Source organism: Choristoneura fumiferana, chromosome 13, assembly GCF_025370935.1.
Source record: "Choristoneura fumiferana chromosome 13, NRCan_CFum_1, whole genome shotgun sequence".
In the NCBI taxonomy this organism is placed as follows: Eukaryota; Metazoa; Arthropoda; class Insecta; order Lepidoptera; family Tortricidae; genus Choristoneura; species Choristoneura fumiferana.
The window spans coordinates 18933255-18947964 of record NC_133484.1 but is presented as its reverse complement, the minus strand read 5'-3'; the positions used below and the strand labels follow the sequence as shown (position 1 = coordinate 18947964).

Sequence of the window (14710 nt, the reverse complement as noted above, 5' to 3'; positions counted from 1 at the left end):
AGAGCATTATAGCGAAAAGTCCTGCAACCCGTGAATGTCGCAAGCGACCGTCGGGCGACATCGCGCGGGACACGTAAATTACGTGTCGGACGACAAGGTGTCGAGACAAATGTCCCCTAGTGAAAACGCGGCTTTAGAATCATGACATTTGGCACGGTAGTTCTTAACACAACATTAATGAAGACCACTGTGTAATTTTTGGAATTCCCGTGGGAATTTAGTAAGTATTCCAGAATTTTTGTTTCTTTCATGTGAATTCAACTGCTGGTTTTAATGGGTCACGCGTGGAGAGCCGTGGGTGTACACTAGTCGGGTCCATATCGACTCTCATAGTTGTCGCAATTTAAAATGTAATTTTTGTCATAATTTATTATTTTTCATAAGGCTCCGTTCCCACCAGAGATGTGCCAAAGAAGACCGCATGGTTTGTGAGATCCCGATAGACAAGCAAAAACACTTGCTTCGCGGGTGAAGCTGCAGGCAAAAACTAGTTAAAAATATAAACTATCACTAATAAAATCGATTACACACCCTTAGCATATTTAATCGAGAATCGCAATAAATCGATTCGAATTTACATTGTCACAACCGAACCCTTTAATTGCTTAACGACATGTGTTACCGTACCCGTGCATCCTATCCGAAAAGTACCATAGTACTTAAGGCGTAAAAAAAAAAAACTCACATTCATATAAGTGGGTAGATACCTCTAGGTACAACGGCCTCGATCGAATAGATATATAATAAGAATACCATTACTCAGTGCCACGAAGTAATATAATTTCTTTTTACTTTACAAATTTCAGTTTTATTTCAGTCGTAAATAATATAATATTATTTTTCAGTAAAAATAATATTATATTATTTACGAGTACTAGTAGTTTAGGTAGGTAGGTATTGTTTTTTATAACATTGGGTAGTTAGGATTTGTTTGGTTTGATTCTGCAAGTTTTTGCTAGAAGTGTCGCATTGAAACATATCCTTATGGATATTTGAACGAAACCGACCCGAATTAAGGCTTTCGATAGCCCTATCCTATAAGTCGGTTGCGGAGTTGCGAAAGTCCATGGGCGGCGGAGATTGCTTACCATCAGGTAACCCACGCGCTCGTTTTGTACCAATGTTTTCGCGGGCGCCATATTGAAATATTATACATCCTATGTCACTCCGCCACTCGTAACTACCTCATATTATAATTTTTAAATCCAAAATACAAATATGTTGTATGCTGGGATACCAGCCCAGCAGCAGTTGTCGGTTGTCCGTGCAGCCGTTTAGTCCGCAGAGGACGCATTAAAAACAAACATAACATAAGTAACCTTTCCTCGGTAAAATGCAAGTAAACCATCCGCGTGTAATTACTTTTATTCTTACACCAAAACACGGGCATCCACGTTATCTCTTATACGATACCAATAATGTAAACAATTCTGTTTCTCAACGTTTTAATTCAGCATGACTTACTAAAATCAGACGTCATTATCAGTAAAGGTACCTTTTGAATTATCGTATACGATTCATTTTACAGTAAACATAACTTCACAGAATTTTTGCAGTGCGTAATTTCGTGTAATTTACTATAAACATAACTGTCTTCTTAATTTAATCATAATGTATATATTTATTTACATGGCATCATGTGAAGCGTTACTAAGATAAGGTGGTATTTTATAAACCCCCGTCTATTCTTATAATCAGTCACAGTCACATCGTCGAGCTACATCCCACTGCACGGCACAGGCCTCCTCTCGGAATAAGAGGCTGCGTTTCCATCAGAAATGTGTGTGAGAACCAATGGGAATGCTTCATTTACCTGTCCTCGCTTAGCACAGCTGTAGCGGAAACAGCTCGGTAGAGAGAGATTTTTGTATATACTGTATTCATACTCTTGGACATCAGTTACCTCGTACATCTCTGGTCTCCACGCAGCCTTTAGCCACAGTTTCCACGCAAGCCCAGTGCGTATTGGGAACTTCACACTCACCATCGAATTTCTTCGCAGGGGTATGCGGTTTGGTTTGCACGTTTGCCTTTACCGTAAAGTTAATGGTTTTATAATGTAATTTAGCACTAAATTCCAAAAAACTCACTGGTTTCTTAGTGAACCCGGGCTTGAACTCACGACTCTGCTTGGGAGGCCCCCTAAGAACGCCACAATGAACGACAACTCGCCATTTGCATTCACCGGTTGACCGCAAACTTTCACAATGTCGTCAGCAAGTCAAAGTCAGCAAGGTTGCCAAACACTTCAAGAGGCCACAGGTCTAACGAATAGTCTATTACGACTACAACTTTACCATTTTTTAGCATTAGTAAGAAGGTAAGCGGTTCTTCGGTAAGTCTTTTTATTGAAAAACACTTCTGAAACATAAATTACAGCAAATATGTGTAACAATTAGCAAGGGCATATGATCATTTATATGCTTTTGGTATTATAAGTAATAGTTACTGTTTCTTAAAACACCCTTTTCAATAAAAGACCCGTCAAGATTGGTTTACCTTTTTTATAATGCTAAAAAAACGAAGAAGAAACGAAACTTTAACCTCTTCACCGCCACAAAACAAACGAATTAACGTGCTCTGTACGCCACATAAAAACCAGCGACAAATCAACTTGATTTTTAATTCCATTGCAGAAGGATAATATTTCGAGTTGAATTTTGGTTATGTATAGGTACGTCGGCGGCCGATCGTAAAATCCGCCAGATCACGAAACTCCTAGGCATATTGTGAAATGGCGCCATTTCATAATATTATTATATGGCTTATCTATTTTATTATTGTAAGGTGGTGGTACTTATGGAGTCAAAATAAATCTTTCTTTCTTTCACACTAGTAGAAAAAGCTCAGCGGAGCAAATGAAGCATTTCTATTGGTTCATGACAAACACATTCCTCGCAACGCATCCTCACACATCTCTGGTGTAAACGGAGGCTGCAGGGTGCCATTAATATGGGATCATGGACATTTAACCATGACGCAACCCACAATAAGACTATATGCTATAAAGACTTCAAACTATTTTTTAAAGTTAAAATTAAAATTGGAACGCATTTCCAAGATTGATAAAACTTTAGACCGTGAAAGCGCCATCTCTTATACTACTTGAGCACTATTATTATTGTACAGGTTTCCATGACGTACAAACATGCACGCTTACGCTTATTTACGCTTGGCGATAAAATTCGCAGTTATTTGAAAACTAGACTGTACCCGCGGCTTCGCTCGCGTAAACCATTTCCAGAAAATTAAATAGTTACGGCCATGAAAAAAACAGATGGCGCTTTCTTTCGATAATCTTGAACTTGTAAAATTCCTACGTCATCTTGCTCGGACCTGGAAGTGCACAGTCGAGTGAAATGTGAATAGTAATTTTTCATAATTCATTTTCGAACACTACAAAATTTCCTTTGTTTAATGAAATTTGATAGGCTAAATAGAGTTTGAAATAAAATTAAATAAATCCATTTATTTTGGGCAACAAAGCTTACCAAAATACCTTACATAATATTCCTACTTTTATACTGTAGTTTTTAAGTTTATTCAGTAAATAAATAGTCACATGTTATTAATAGTTAAAAAGAAGACAAAGAAAACTTACCTAAGAAACCTTAACTAAACACATCTATATACTGGGTGATTCCGGGGCCATGAGCAGGAGTGAAGGGGTGATGGGGAGATTCACACTGAGCAACTTTTACTATCTATGGGACCAGCCACGAAATAGCAAAAAAAAATCTGCTATTCCATACATTTCGGATAGTTAGCGATCAATTCTCTTGATTTTTTTTCGCGATTTTGGGGCTGGTTGCTCAGTGTGAATCTTCCCATCACCCCTTTCACTCCTGCTCACGACCCCGGAATCACCCTGTATATGTTACTGTAAAAATAAAAATTATAAAGAGAACACCCCGTCCAAAAGATCTGCCTGTGGCAGGGTTGCTATGATGCTGGCCGTATCCCTTTATTTACCCATCATTCCAACTTAGGTACTTCCATATAATTGTCAAAAAACAAAATACTTAATAAAATCTATATAAGTGGAAAAAGGGCGGGACCCATTCGCGTCACTGTCCCTGACGTCGCATTCATCAGCGACTGGTGCCTCGGAACCGCCGGAACAGACGTCTTCCGGCCAGAAGACAGCATTAGCGATGGTCTTCATCATCAGCCGCGGCACGCGCACCACAAATGAGCTGAAATGCACGTAGTAACGCGACTACAGTAACTTACGTGGGGTCAACCAAAGTGGCCAATGTGCCATCAACAGCAGAATGACACCTGTTGCTTTGCAAACTTGACTGCTACACTGCCGCGTGCCTAGACTATTATCTCTAGTTATCTTAGCTACATTGCGGAAGAAAGATAAAACAATTGGTAGTGTTTAAAAATAACTGAATTGCGATCTCAGACTCCTATTATTAAATTATATAAGGAAAAAGATTAACTAAAGAGTACTATTTTAGATGTAGGCATTTAATCTAGTTGTGAAAGAGTTAAAAGCGTTACCATGGATACTAACGTGGTCGACAAAGCAGAAGAAGTAAAAGATGTGAAATATAGTTACGATGACGCAGTGGAAATGGCAGGTACAACCTTGTAACTGTGTAAGTGTTAATACTTCTCTGCCTAAGTCCGTGGCGAGGCTGCTTCTAAAACAGAAAGGACCTTTTTTGTGGGTGTTGTAAAGAGCGACATGGGGCCCTGATTTGAGAGTGGATAGCAGCGCTCTCTACTGTCAACTACAAACTTTGAATTCCAGCACTGCAGTGTATGTAGAAGGCGAGGGGAACCTACTACACTATTTTCCCAAGAAAGTTTTCATGAAGTTTCACTATTGATCTTCAGCAGATGACGCGAATAGTTCAGCTTCTTAGAAGGCGACTTCTGTGCTAACTGCATTTTTTTAACTATAAGGAAACTATGTAATTAACTTGAAATAGTAAGATCAGATAACCAACATTATGAACTCCTTTCTGATGCTGTTATCAGACAAGACAGATTGTTTTAGTACGTAACGTGGGTGAATTGGACGAAGTTACTATTATGAAATGATAACAAATATCAAATCAGCGATTAAATCTCCGGTTTAGTAATTTCTACAAGTCGAAATTTGCATAAAAATGCTGAATTTAATAAAATTAAATACGTACGGTACAAAGAGCATATAACCACTACGTTAGTACGGGAGCAAATTTCACACTTTCATATAGCTAGGTTGACATTAGTTATATATGTAGAAACAACTAACAACTAAACTTTATACTGCTTTAGAAAAATATGCTGACATTTATTAAGTGCAAGGTTTAACCAGCTAGGCTTGTATGTCAAATCTTGCAAGTTGAATTCCACTAAAATATCAAATTAGAATACTCAAATCTGCAATCTCTTCGAGTACAAACAACAATACAAATACCGGGTGATTAAAATGTGTAGCATTTTTCCAGTTGTTTTCTCAGAATCAAAACAATTTATAACTTATTTTTCTTTACGAAACGTTTGGCTAATATGATGTGCATAGGTATATTAATCTTTCCTAATAAGATTGCAAAATTCAACCATCTCTTTCGAGAACACGTCTTCAATCTCATTCAAATATTTTTCATTTCTTACTTTTATGGTTTTCGATCTCAAGTGAGACAACCTTCATCTTATCCATCTTGTCATCTTCTTCCAGGGCACGGCTGCTACAACCGGCTGGTGCTAGTGGCGTGCAGCGTGATCAGCAACGCGGTGGCTCTCGACATGTTCGGCTTCGGCGTGGTGCTGGCCGCCGCCTCTTGCGACCTGCAACTCGGGATCACGCATATAGGAGTGCTGGCCTCCATGCCCTTTGCAGGTCTAAATTCCATCGACTTCATACCTCTTAAGCTCTTGTGTTACAACTGTTACTAAGTGATCCTCTAACTAAGACCCGGTGCCCACTATCAGAAACTACAGCCTTAGACATGCCTAAAGATACTCCGGCAGTCTTTGACTTACTTCTGTGCCTTCCTTTGAAGACTAATACAACTCGACTTAAAGCGATATGGTGTTTACACAATACGATTCAGAAAAAAATATATTACTTTCAGTGTAATCACGTGTTCCTATGTCTGCAACGTCGATATTAAAGTTTTCTGTACTAAACTATATTGGTTCAACTAATTATAAGCTACCCTGTCCGTATCTACAGGTCTCTTCTTCGCCTTCCCTTGGGGCTACTACGCGGACACTCGTGGCCGTCGCCGCGCTTTGCTGCTGTCCTGCGCAGTGGGATTCATCATGGCAGCGCTGGGCAGCTTCTCACCGAGTTGGCAAGTTCTGTTGGCACTCAAGCTGATTGGTTGTTGCTTGTACGTCGTTTCTTAATTTTGCATAAGTCTACTTTTTAGTATTATTTGTTACAGTCACAATCATCGATTTATAATTCAGCATACTTCAGAGATACTTCAACAGTAGAAGACAGATTTATCCTACAAAAAAATTTCTTCTATGTATATCTTTGATTCACTGATTATCAAATGGCGTCCATTGGTTTCAGTTCAACAGCAGCCTACAGCTTAACTATGACATACCTGGGAGAGTGTACTGGCAGCAAGCACAGGAGCGAATACTTATTTGTGATGAACAGCGTCAACCTTTTCTCTGAAGCTGTCACATTCAGTAAGATCTTTAAAAGTTACTATTTTATTTGTCTCTTCACTCGTATGTAAAAATGTATATATAGGATTGTCAAATTAGAGAAAATTATCTTCTTTGTTACTGTTAAACTCACGTTTGCTATTATCGTTTTCAGTATTGGCCCTATTAATTTTACCCCTAACCTTTAACATTCCCATCCCCTGGTTATCTATCACCTATCGACCCTGGCGACTCCTCACTCTGCTGTGTGCCATCCCACTTGGAGTCGGCGCGGTCATGATGTACTTTCTGTATGAGAGTCCCAAGTTTCTGGCCAATAGTGGAGAGAACGACAAGGCACTGGAGGTGTTGAGGAAGATTTTTAAAATAAATGGAGGCAAAAAAGAGAATTATCAGGTAAGCAAATAATTTATACTGACACAAGAAAATAATGAGTCTTGTAACAACTTAATTTGCATGATTAAAGCGTGATTATGATTAAAATAACAACCATAACATTATTATAGATTTAAACAATAAGTTTTTGTTAATAGTTCATACGAAATTAGAATCAACCAAATACTGTGTCTGAAATAAAATAAGACTTGTAATATTTTACTAAAATCAATTTACGTTGCAAATTCAACAAAAGCTCTCAAAACAGATAGATTAATGGTGAAGGTGAAGCAGGTAATATAATGTGCAGGTTAACTTTTGTTGCATCATTGTTTCATTTTTAAAAGCAATGAAGGCGTTCCAAGTTCCATCTGGTACAGTCACCAGCAATAATATCTGCCACAGCGGAGCGTGCAAAAATATCTGACACGTCCTTCCGGCCCTAGGAATAGAGTCGTATCAGATATTTATGCACGCTTCTTGTGTCAGATATTGGTGCTGGTGACTGTACGAGGGCATTTTTACTTTAAATGAGGCAACAATACTTTTTTTCAGAATTAGGTAATTCTGGATTCTCTTTACTCAGAATCGCGAGTACTATTGATTTAAACGAAGAAAAAAAGTGTCCCTAATTTGTTTGTCAGTTTTGCGACTTTTTTTCATATAGTTTCTATTGGTCGTTACGAAATGGACACATGAAATTTTTATGGAAAATTGGGGACGTTTTTTTTTTCATCGTCGTCGTCGTACCCAGGATAAACCATGAAAATAATTTTACAGCACGAGCCAGCAGGAGTGATTGAAGCCCATGTATATAGTATGTAGGTGAGGTAGACGACGAAAGGTCCACTCCTGCTGGCTCGTGCTGAGGCACCGACTTCAGATTGGAAGAAAATTATTTCATGGTTTTTTGTAGTCGGTTCAATTTTTTGTTCACGCTTTTTAGTGTAAATAATCTGAGATACAATAGTTTAATGTCAACTGCTTGTCACCTTTTACAAAAGATTGCTTTTTCCGATGCAGAGACGTTCATTATTGAGGAGTCCTGGTGCTTCACCACCCGTTCCATTTTACCATATGCATTAAGAGGAGCATAAATTGCTTGGCAACTGTGTTAAAGTAATTGAAATTCAACCCGTGAAATACTTGTTAATGAGTACTAACTCCGATGGTCAACTGTGGCCTTCATCATCAGTTCCACTTCACCAATTGATGATTTTCAAGAGCAAAATGCACGAGTTACTACTAAATATATCCAATTTACCATAGGTATCCCTACAATATTTAAAGACTTCCCTCGATCCTTAAGATCCAATCATCAGATCCTGATTTGGTGCTTATGGGACCTAATTGAAGCCATTCCAATACGATCGCAAAAGCAATTTTCAAATCGATTCATAAATGACGGAGTTCTGAAGTAACAAACATAAAAAAACAACCGAATTGATAACCTCCTCCTTTTTTAAGTGGGTTAAAAATGCCCTCAATTTGAAATAAAAGTTGCCAATCTATCACTTAAAATTTGGAAATATTGTTAAAATACCTCATATTTTCAGGTGAAAGAACTAGAGAATAACCAATCAGAATCTCAAAGCAAGCTTAAGTTTTGGGAGTCAATCAGTGAGCAAACGGTGCCAATCTTCAAACCACCACTGCTCTGGAGGACTCTACAGCTCTTTTACTTACTTGTTCTCTGCTGCAGCACGTAAGAAAATATTTGTTATACATATTTCCACTATACTTTTTCGCCTTAAAAATGCCATATTTAACTAATACATCTGCTGACATCGTCAAGCTACTTCGTTTAAGTGGCAGGCCATGTAGCACGGCGAACAGATGACCGTTGGGACTAAAAATTTCTCGAACGGAGACCGCGAATTGACTAGTGCAGCGTAGGACGTCCACCAACGAGATGGACGGATGACCTGGTTAAAGCCGCGGGTTCACGGTGGACCCAACCGAAACTAAACGTGAGGATTATAGGAGAGACCTGTGCCCAACAGTGGTATCCTGCCGCTGATATGGTGATGGTGCAATTACATGGTGGAAGTCCCTCTTGCTAATCGCTATGGATAACCTTACCTAACCAACAAAAAGTTGGAAAGCCCCGACATTGTCACTTCAAAGTTCAATATCTTAAAAACGGCTAAATTGATTTTGGTGAAACATGTCTAAGAACCATTGCTAGAAAACCTACCTTCAAATTAAAAAAAAAACTGCATTTAAATCTGTCTATGCGTTTAAGAGCTACGGTGCCACAGACAGGTAGCGGTCAAACTTATAACGCCCCTCTTTTTGCGTCGGGGGTTAAAAAGTAGAGCCTGAAAAACCAAAAAAGTTACGAACTGGTGTTAATTAGTGCCACTAGTCCCATGATGGGACTACTCAATGGGACAAGTGGGACAGACGGTATTGTTCGCATGGCGTTTATAAAGCTTTAACCACTCTTTCGTTTCAGAAACAACGTGTTCGTGATGTGGTATCCTACTATTGTCAATTCTTTTTTTACATCGTTTTCTAAAGATGTAATTGAAGATCAGAATTTCTGTGACCGTGTCGTTGACAACATCGCTGCTGGTGCCAGCGAGACTGGTGATGTAAGTTTTTACGAATACAAAGATTTATTTGAAAATATTTAACCCGATCCTACTAAAGTTTGATAAGGTTGAAGTGAGTCTACGACATTCAAATTGTCGCACGTGTTGTGCTGCAGGCTTAAAAAATATTGACACTAAATCTAACTATCGGTACAATACCTGTAGATAGGTACATATGATTATTATTTGTCGATGACTGTGCTGACTCTTTACTGAAACACAAACACAGTTCGGAGTCAGTATAAACATAAATTGTATCAACCCTTAGTTAAACTGGCCCTAAATTCCATAAACTACTACATTATGTCGTATCAAAATTTATAATAAATTATCTGACGATTACAAAGAATGCAAATGGAAAGGAAAAGACTAAAGAATGGATAGAAGAAAAATGTTTCTTTTCTATTAATGATTTATTGAATTGATTGTATTGTATTGTATGTCATTTTATTATGAACTATGTAATTTTATTGTGACATTTAATTTAATTTAATCTCATTGCTGACATTTGTAATTTTTCATTATTTACTTATTTTATTCGATTAAACGAGTATTTTGTAAGCAAAAGTGTGTACGCCTGAAAAGGTAAGGGTTTAGTGAGACTTATAAGAGTGCAATTATTGAACACCTATGCACCTACTGTATACCTGAATTCTTCACAATAAATTGAAAATTGTTTTTTTTTATTCGACTGGATGGCAAACGAGCAAGTGGGTCTCCAATTGAAATGAGTTAAACTTTTCTTTTTAAAAGAGAGTCAACGACAACGGTTCGGAGCAGAAGCGACTCGGATGGGTTAGGTTTAGAAGGCTAAGGCGGGAGCGAAGCGGAGCGTAGCTCCCGCCTTAGCCTTCGATGTTAGTTATTTTTTTTATAGCAGCCCGAATAATATTGCTTCACAAATGATTTTTGATCCTCGATGTTCCTATAAAAAAAGTTTAGAACTTTATTATGCATACAACTACAGTTAGGTATACATTCGGTAGTAAAAATATTATGTATTTCATTTTTCTGATAAATAATTGAATTCATTCTTATCATTATTATGAGTGTTTTTATTGCATTTAACATTATGACGTTAAATGTTATGACTAACTTATCAGGTGACTATCAGTCACTATGACCTGCGAAAAAAGACCTTACAACAATTATTATAAACTAGTTTAATTGCCTTTAATATTATGGAATGGTATACTATATGGACATCGAATGTTTAAACTACAATAATTATGACCTGCGAAAATCGGAACTTCACTTTATTGTTTAATGTTATGACTTAAGATGATATGACTTGCAAAAATTATGATGAATAACGCTATGGATTGTTAAAATCGGAGTTTAAATTTTATGGGAAACAATAGAGACCCAATTTTACTATTTATGTCAAAATATATTTATAAGTCAGTGTATCTTTTTATCAGCTAATAAACGTTCTTGTTTAATTTTAATTTCCAGCTCGCCTGCGACGACACGATTTCATACAACACAATTTATTCCGGCATACTCTACGGCAGCTTCTTCACAATCGTTAACTTGTTAGCTGCCAAGTTAGCTACCTGGAGACGTCTGGTCCTTATCATCATACTCATCTTGTCCGCTGTCTGTTCAGCGTTAATCAACCTTATTAGGGAACCTATCTCCAGTATGGTGTTGTTTACCCTGCTCCAGGGCACGTCTGTTGCAATTGGAGCTGTAGCATCGTACTTTCTGGATCTTTATCCTACATCTTATAGGTAAGTTTGCACTGGGTATTAATTATTTCCTTATATTGTTTTGATTTCTATAAAATAATGGTAAACTGAGAAATATCTTCAAAAAGTCTATTAAATTCTACCATTATGTCGTCCTGAGTATAGGGGGCCTGCCACGCTCTCTTAATACGATTCAGTTTAGGCTCTAAACTGAACTGCATCGCTATTTCGTACCACGACGTTACTTTTGCGATTCAGTTCAAGCACGGTTCAGCGACAGCGATACAGACATTTTCATTCACTCACTTCAAGCGGTTTTCGTACCATGACGCTTAACTTGTGTGGGAATTGAATCCCTTCAGTGTCAAATTTAGCGATTCAGTATAAGTTACTCATTCTGTCAATTCTTTTGGAATTTTAAGTGCTTTACTTGGAATATTTTAAATTTCAAGAACTTTTAAACTTTTATTCAAGTTTTATAACTTTTCATAGGTATAGGGTCACATTGTGCTTCTTAACTCCTCATTGATAAAACTAATTTTTCAGCGAGAAAAGAGACTCGTGGATTAGTGACAGCGTAAACATTTTATTTGTAATCAACACAACGGTTGCTAAGAACACGGAATGACATAGAGTTATGTTTTCCAAAATAAAGAGGTTTTAGTATACAATATTTGGTTTGCATATAGCGGCATCCCTTTCGCGACTTAGCGTTTCAGTTTCGGACCAGAGACAATATCGGTCTTTCATTCACTTGTAAACCATTGAGACTCAGCTCTGAGAAATAAACGTCGTGGTCCCAATTTCGACGATTCAGTTTAGGTGCCTAAATTGAACTGCTCTGCGTTTGGATCGTTTATAAAAAGATCATGGTAGGCCCCCAGGAACAGAGTTCGAAAGCGATTCCCTAGAGGCGTTAGACAGGGAGATGTACGAGTAATATCTCCAAAACTGTCAATGCCACTTTGAAAGACGCCTTCAAGCTTCTGGAACGGAAAGGACTAGGCATCAATGTCAAAGGCGATACATCACTGACCTTCGGTTTGCCGACGATATCGTGGTCATGGCAAAGTCGATGGAAGAACTCAGCATGATGCTTTAGGGCCTCAATCGAGTCTCCCAACGGATGGATCTCAAAATGAACATAGACAAGACGTAGGTTAATGATTATTCATCATCATCAAATTAATGATTAATTATTAATGATTATTAATTCTGTTTATTTGGTTTCTTGCAGGGGTCTAGCTACTAGCTTAGGGATGATGACGGCTCGATTTGGGTCCTTCACAGGCGTCAACATCATCGGCTTCGCTATCACTAGCAACTGCGGGCTCACCTTCTACTGCTGGTCGGCTTTTGTGTTCAGTACGTTTTGTTTCATTGAGCTACATTGCATTATTGAATTTAGATGAGAGCTCTGAAGTTACAAGTTAGTCTGAAGTACAGGGCTGTCATTATTATTATTATTTTTATTCGACTGGATGGCAAACGAGCAAGTGGGTCTCCTGATGGTAAGAGATCACCACCGCCCATAAACATCTGTAACACCAGAGGTATTGCAAATGCGTTGCCAACCTAGAGGCCTAAGATGGGATGCCTCAAGTGCCGGTAATTTCATTTTAAATAACTGAAAACCAGAAAGTAGTTTGCATAGAATCGAGAGTCGAAATGATTACACTACTTATGTTTTAAAATAAGTAGGTAGTGTTTGTGTTCATAAATCCCTTGTTTATTGTACCCAGTCTAAAAGTTACGACTGCAACATGCGCCAATGGAATACGAGGTTGCGACGAATTTCATAGATAAGTAGCTTTATTCTACGTCTGCCGTAAAAGAATAAAGAATTGACCGTCAGTTGCTTCGGTTGGAAGCTGCAGGGCTAAAGCCCACACGTCACACACTACGCAGATACGATAATATTTTATCTGCGTATAATAACTTAATGATCTGAAACTATCACACACTATGCAGATACGATAATATACGAGACGATACATTCAGTCTAAATCCTTCAAACTGAGTAGACTTGTTTTTTGGTGCGGATTGTTTATACAGGATGTTTTCGTGTTTATCTCTTCTAGATTTACTCGCGTGCAGCGGGGCTCTCACATCAACCTGTATCTATCTGCAGATAAAATACTATACCATATTTATATCGGCAGATATTATACACAGATCAATTTAAATACGCAGTTAATATATATATATACTTTGCCATCTTTCGATATATGTCGGTGCCCACAGATACTTCACGATAAAATATAAGTTATCTGCGCTGTGTGTGTTAACTCATTGAATTGTATAGGAAGCGATATTGACAGATATGCGTTCAGATACAGATATCTTATCGTATCTGCTTAGTGTGTGACACGCTTACTACGAAACTCGAAACTCGAAGTTCGTATCGTACCGTCCCTCTCGCTCTCGTATTAAATAGTATAAGTGTCAGAGGGACCGCACGACACGAACCTCGAGTTTCGTAGTAGCCCTGCAGCCTGCATCCACCGTGAACCCGCGGCTATAACCAAGTCATCCGTCCATCTCGTTGATATATACGTCATACCCCTCCATTCGATAACTTTTCGACCCAAACGGACATCTGTTCAAAGTGCTATATGGCCTGACCATTACCACTTCAACGAGCTAATTCACTTGGCTATGTCGTGGACCCACGTTTTTCTATATACTCATTTCTGATTCGATCCCGTAGATAAACTCCGAGCATAGCCCTCTCCATAGCTCGCTGAACAACTCTACCTAAACCTATTTATAAGGTTATTTATGTGGCCTACAATTTTTTTATGGCTGATTTTCTTTTAAGGTGGAGTAGCTGTGGCGTTGCTGTTACCATCGGACAGCAAAGGGACCTGAAATAAGATCGGTAAAGAAAGTGAAAATATCAAGATTTAGCAAAAAAAAAGCGAATGGAGAAGCGACATTGTTTGAAAATAAGCAAAATTCTGACTGATAGTAGAAATATGAATAACTACAACCATTTGAAAATTCTAGTTTCTTATACTTTTAGATGTAACACTTTTTTATATGCTAATTTTGGTGAAATAAATTTTACTTCGAAAAAAAGTCTTACTACCACTCCCAACACTTGACCAGTCGATGTTATAGTTGTTGTTGTTGTTGTTGTTGTTTCTTTAAAAAAATATGGCTCTGTCCATCGGAGGACAATTTTGCCAGTGTCTAGTAGTTTTTGCCGTTGTACGGTAAAAAAATTCTAGAAAATGAAATATGAGAGGTAATGGTGGATGAACGATGACAGCGCGAATCAATGTTATAAAACACGATGTTTCGGGCATTTACAGCGAGTAATCCCAATTTAGACTTGCAAGAAAAATCGTGCAAGTCGCAGTAGGTACACGCGAGGTCGTAAAGCTTGCAAATTTATAGAGGTCTCTTGAGCGCCGAGCA

At 38.1% G+C, this 14710-nt stretch overlaps 1 protein-coding gene across 3 annotated transcripts; it reads left to right on the top strand.

Moving 5' to 3' along the window:
• Window positions 1–936: 936 nt before the first annotated feature.
• On the top strand, window positions 937–14350 carry LOC141434428 (synaptic vesicle 2-related protein-like). 3 transcript variants are annotated; one of them, XM_074096847.1, is made up of 10 exons: window positions 937–1094; window positions 5678–5839; window positions 6176–6335; window positions 6524–6645; window positions 6779–7020; window positions 8556–8704; window positions 9458–9596; window positions 11052–11329; window positions 12525–12652; window positions 14109–14350. In XM_074096847.1, the coding sequence occupies exons 1-10, from the start codon at window positions 1067–1069 to the stop codon at window positions 14156–14158; spliced, it is 1458 nt and encodes a 485-aa protein (XP_073952948.1). In that variant the 5' UTR covers window positions 937–1066; the 3' UTR covers window positions 14159–14350. The 3 variants fall into 3 exon arrangements, with proteins under 3 accessions (XP_073952948.1, XP_073952947.1, XP_073952949.1); XM_074096846.1 differs by lacking the exon at window positions 937–1094 and adding an exon at window positions 4368–4589; XM_074096848.1 differs by lacking the exon at window positions 937–1094 and adding an exon at window positions 4557–4607.
• Window positions 14351–14710: the final 360 nt, after the last annotated feature.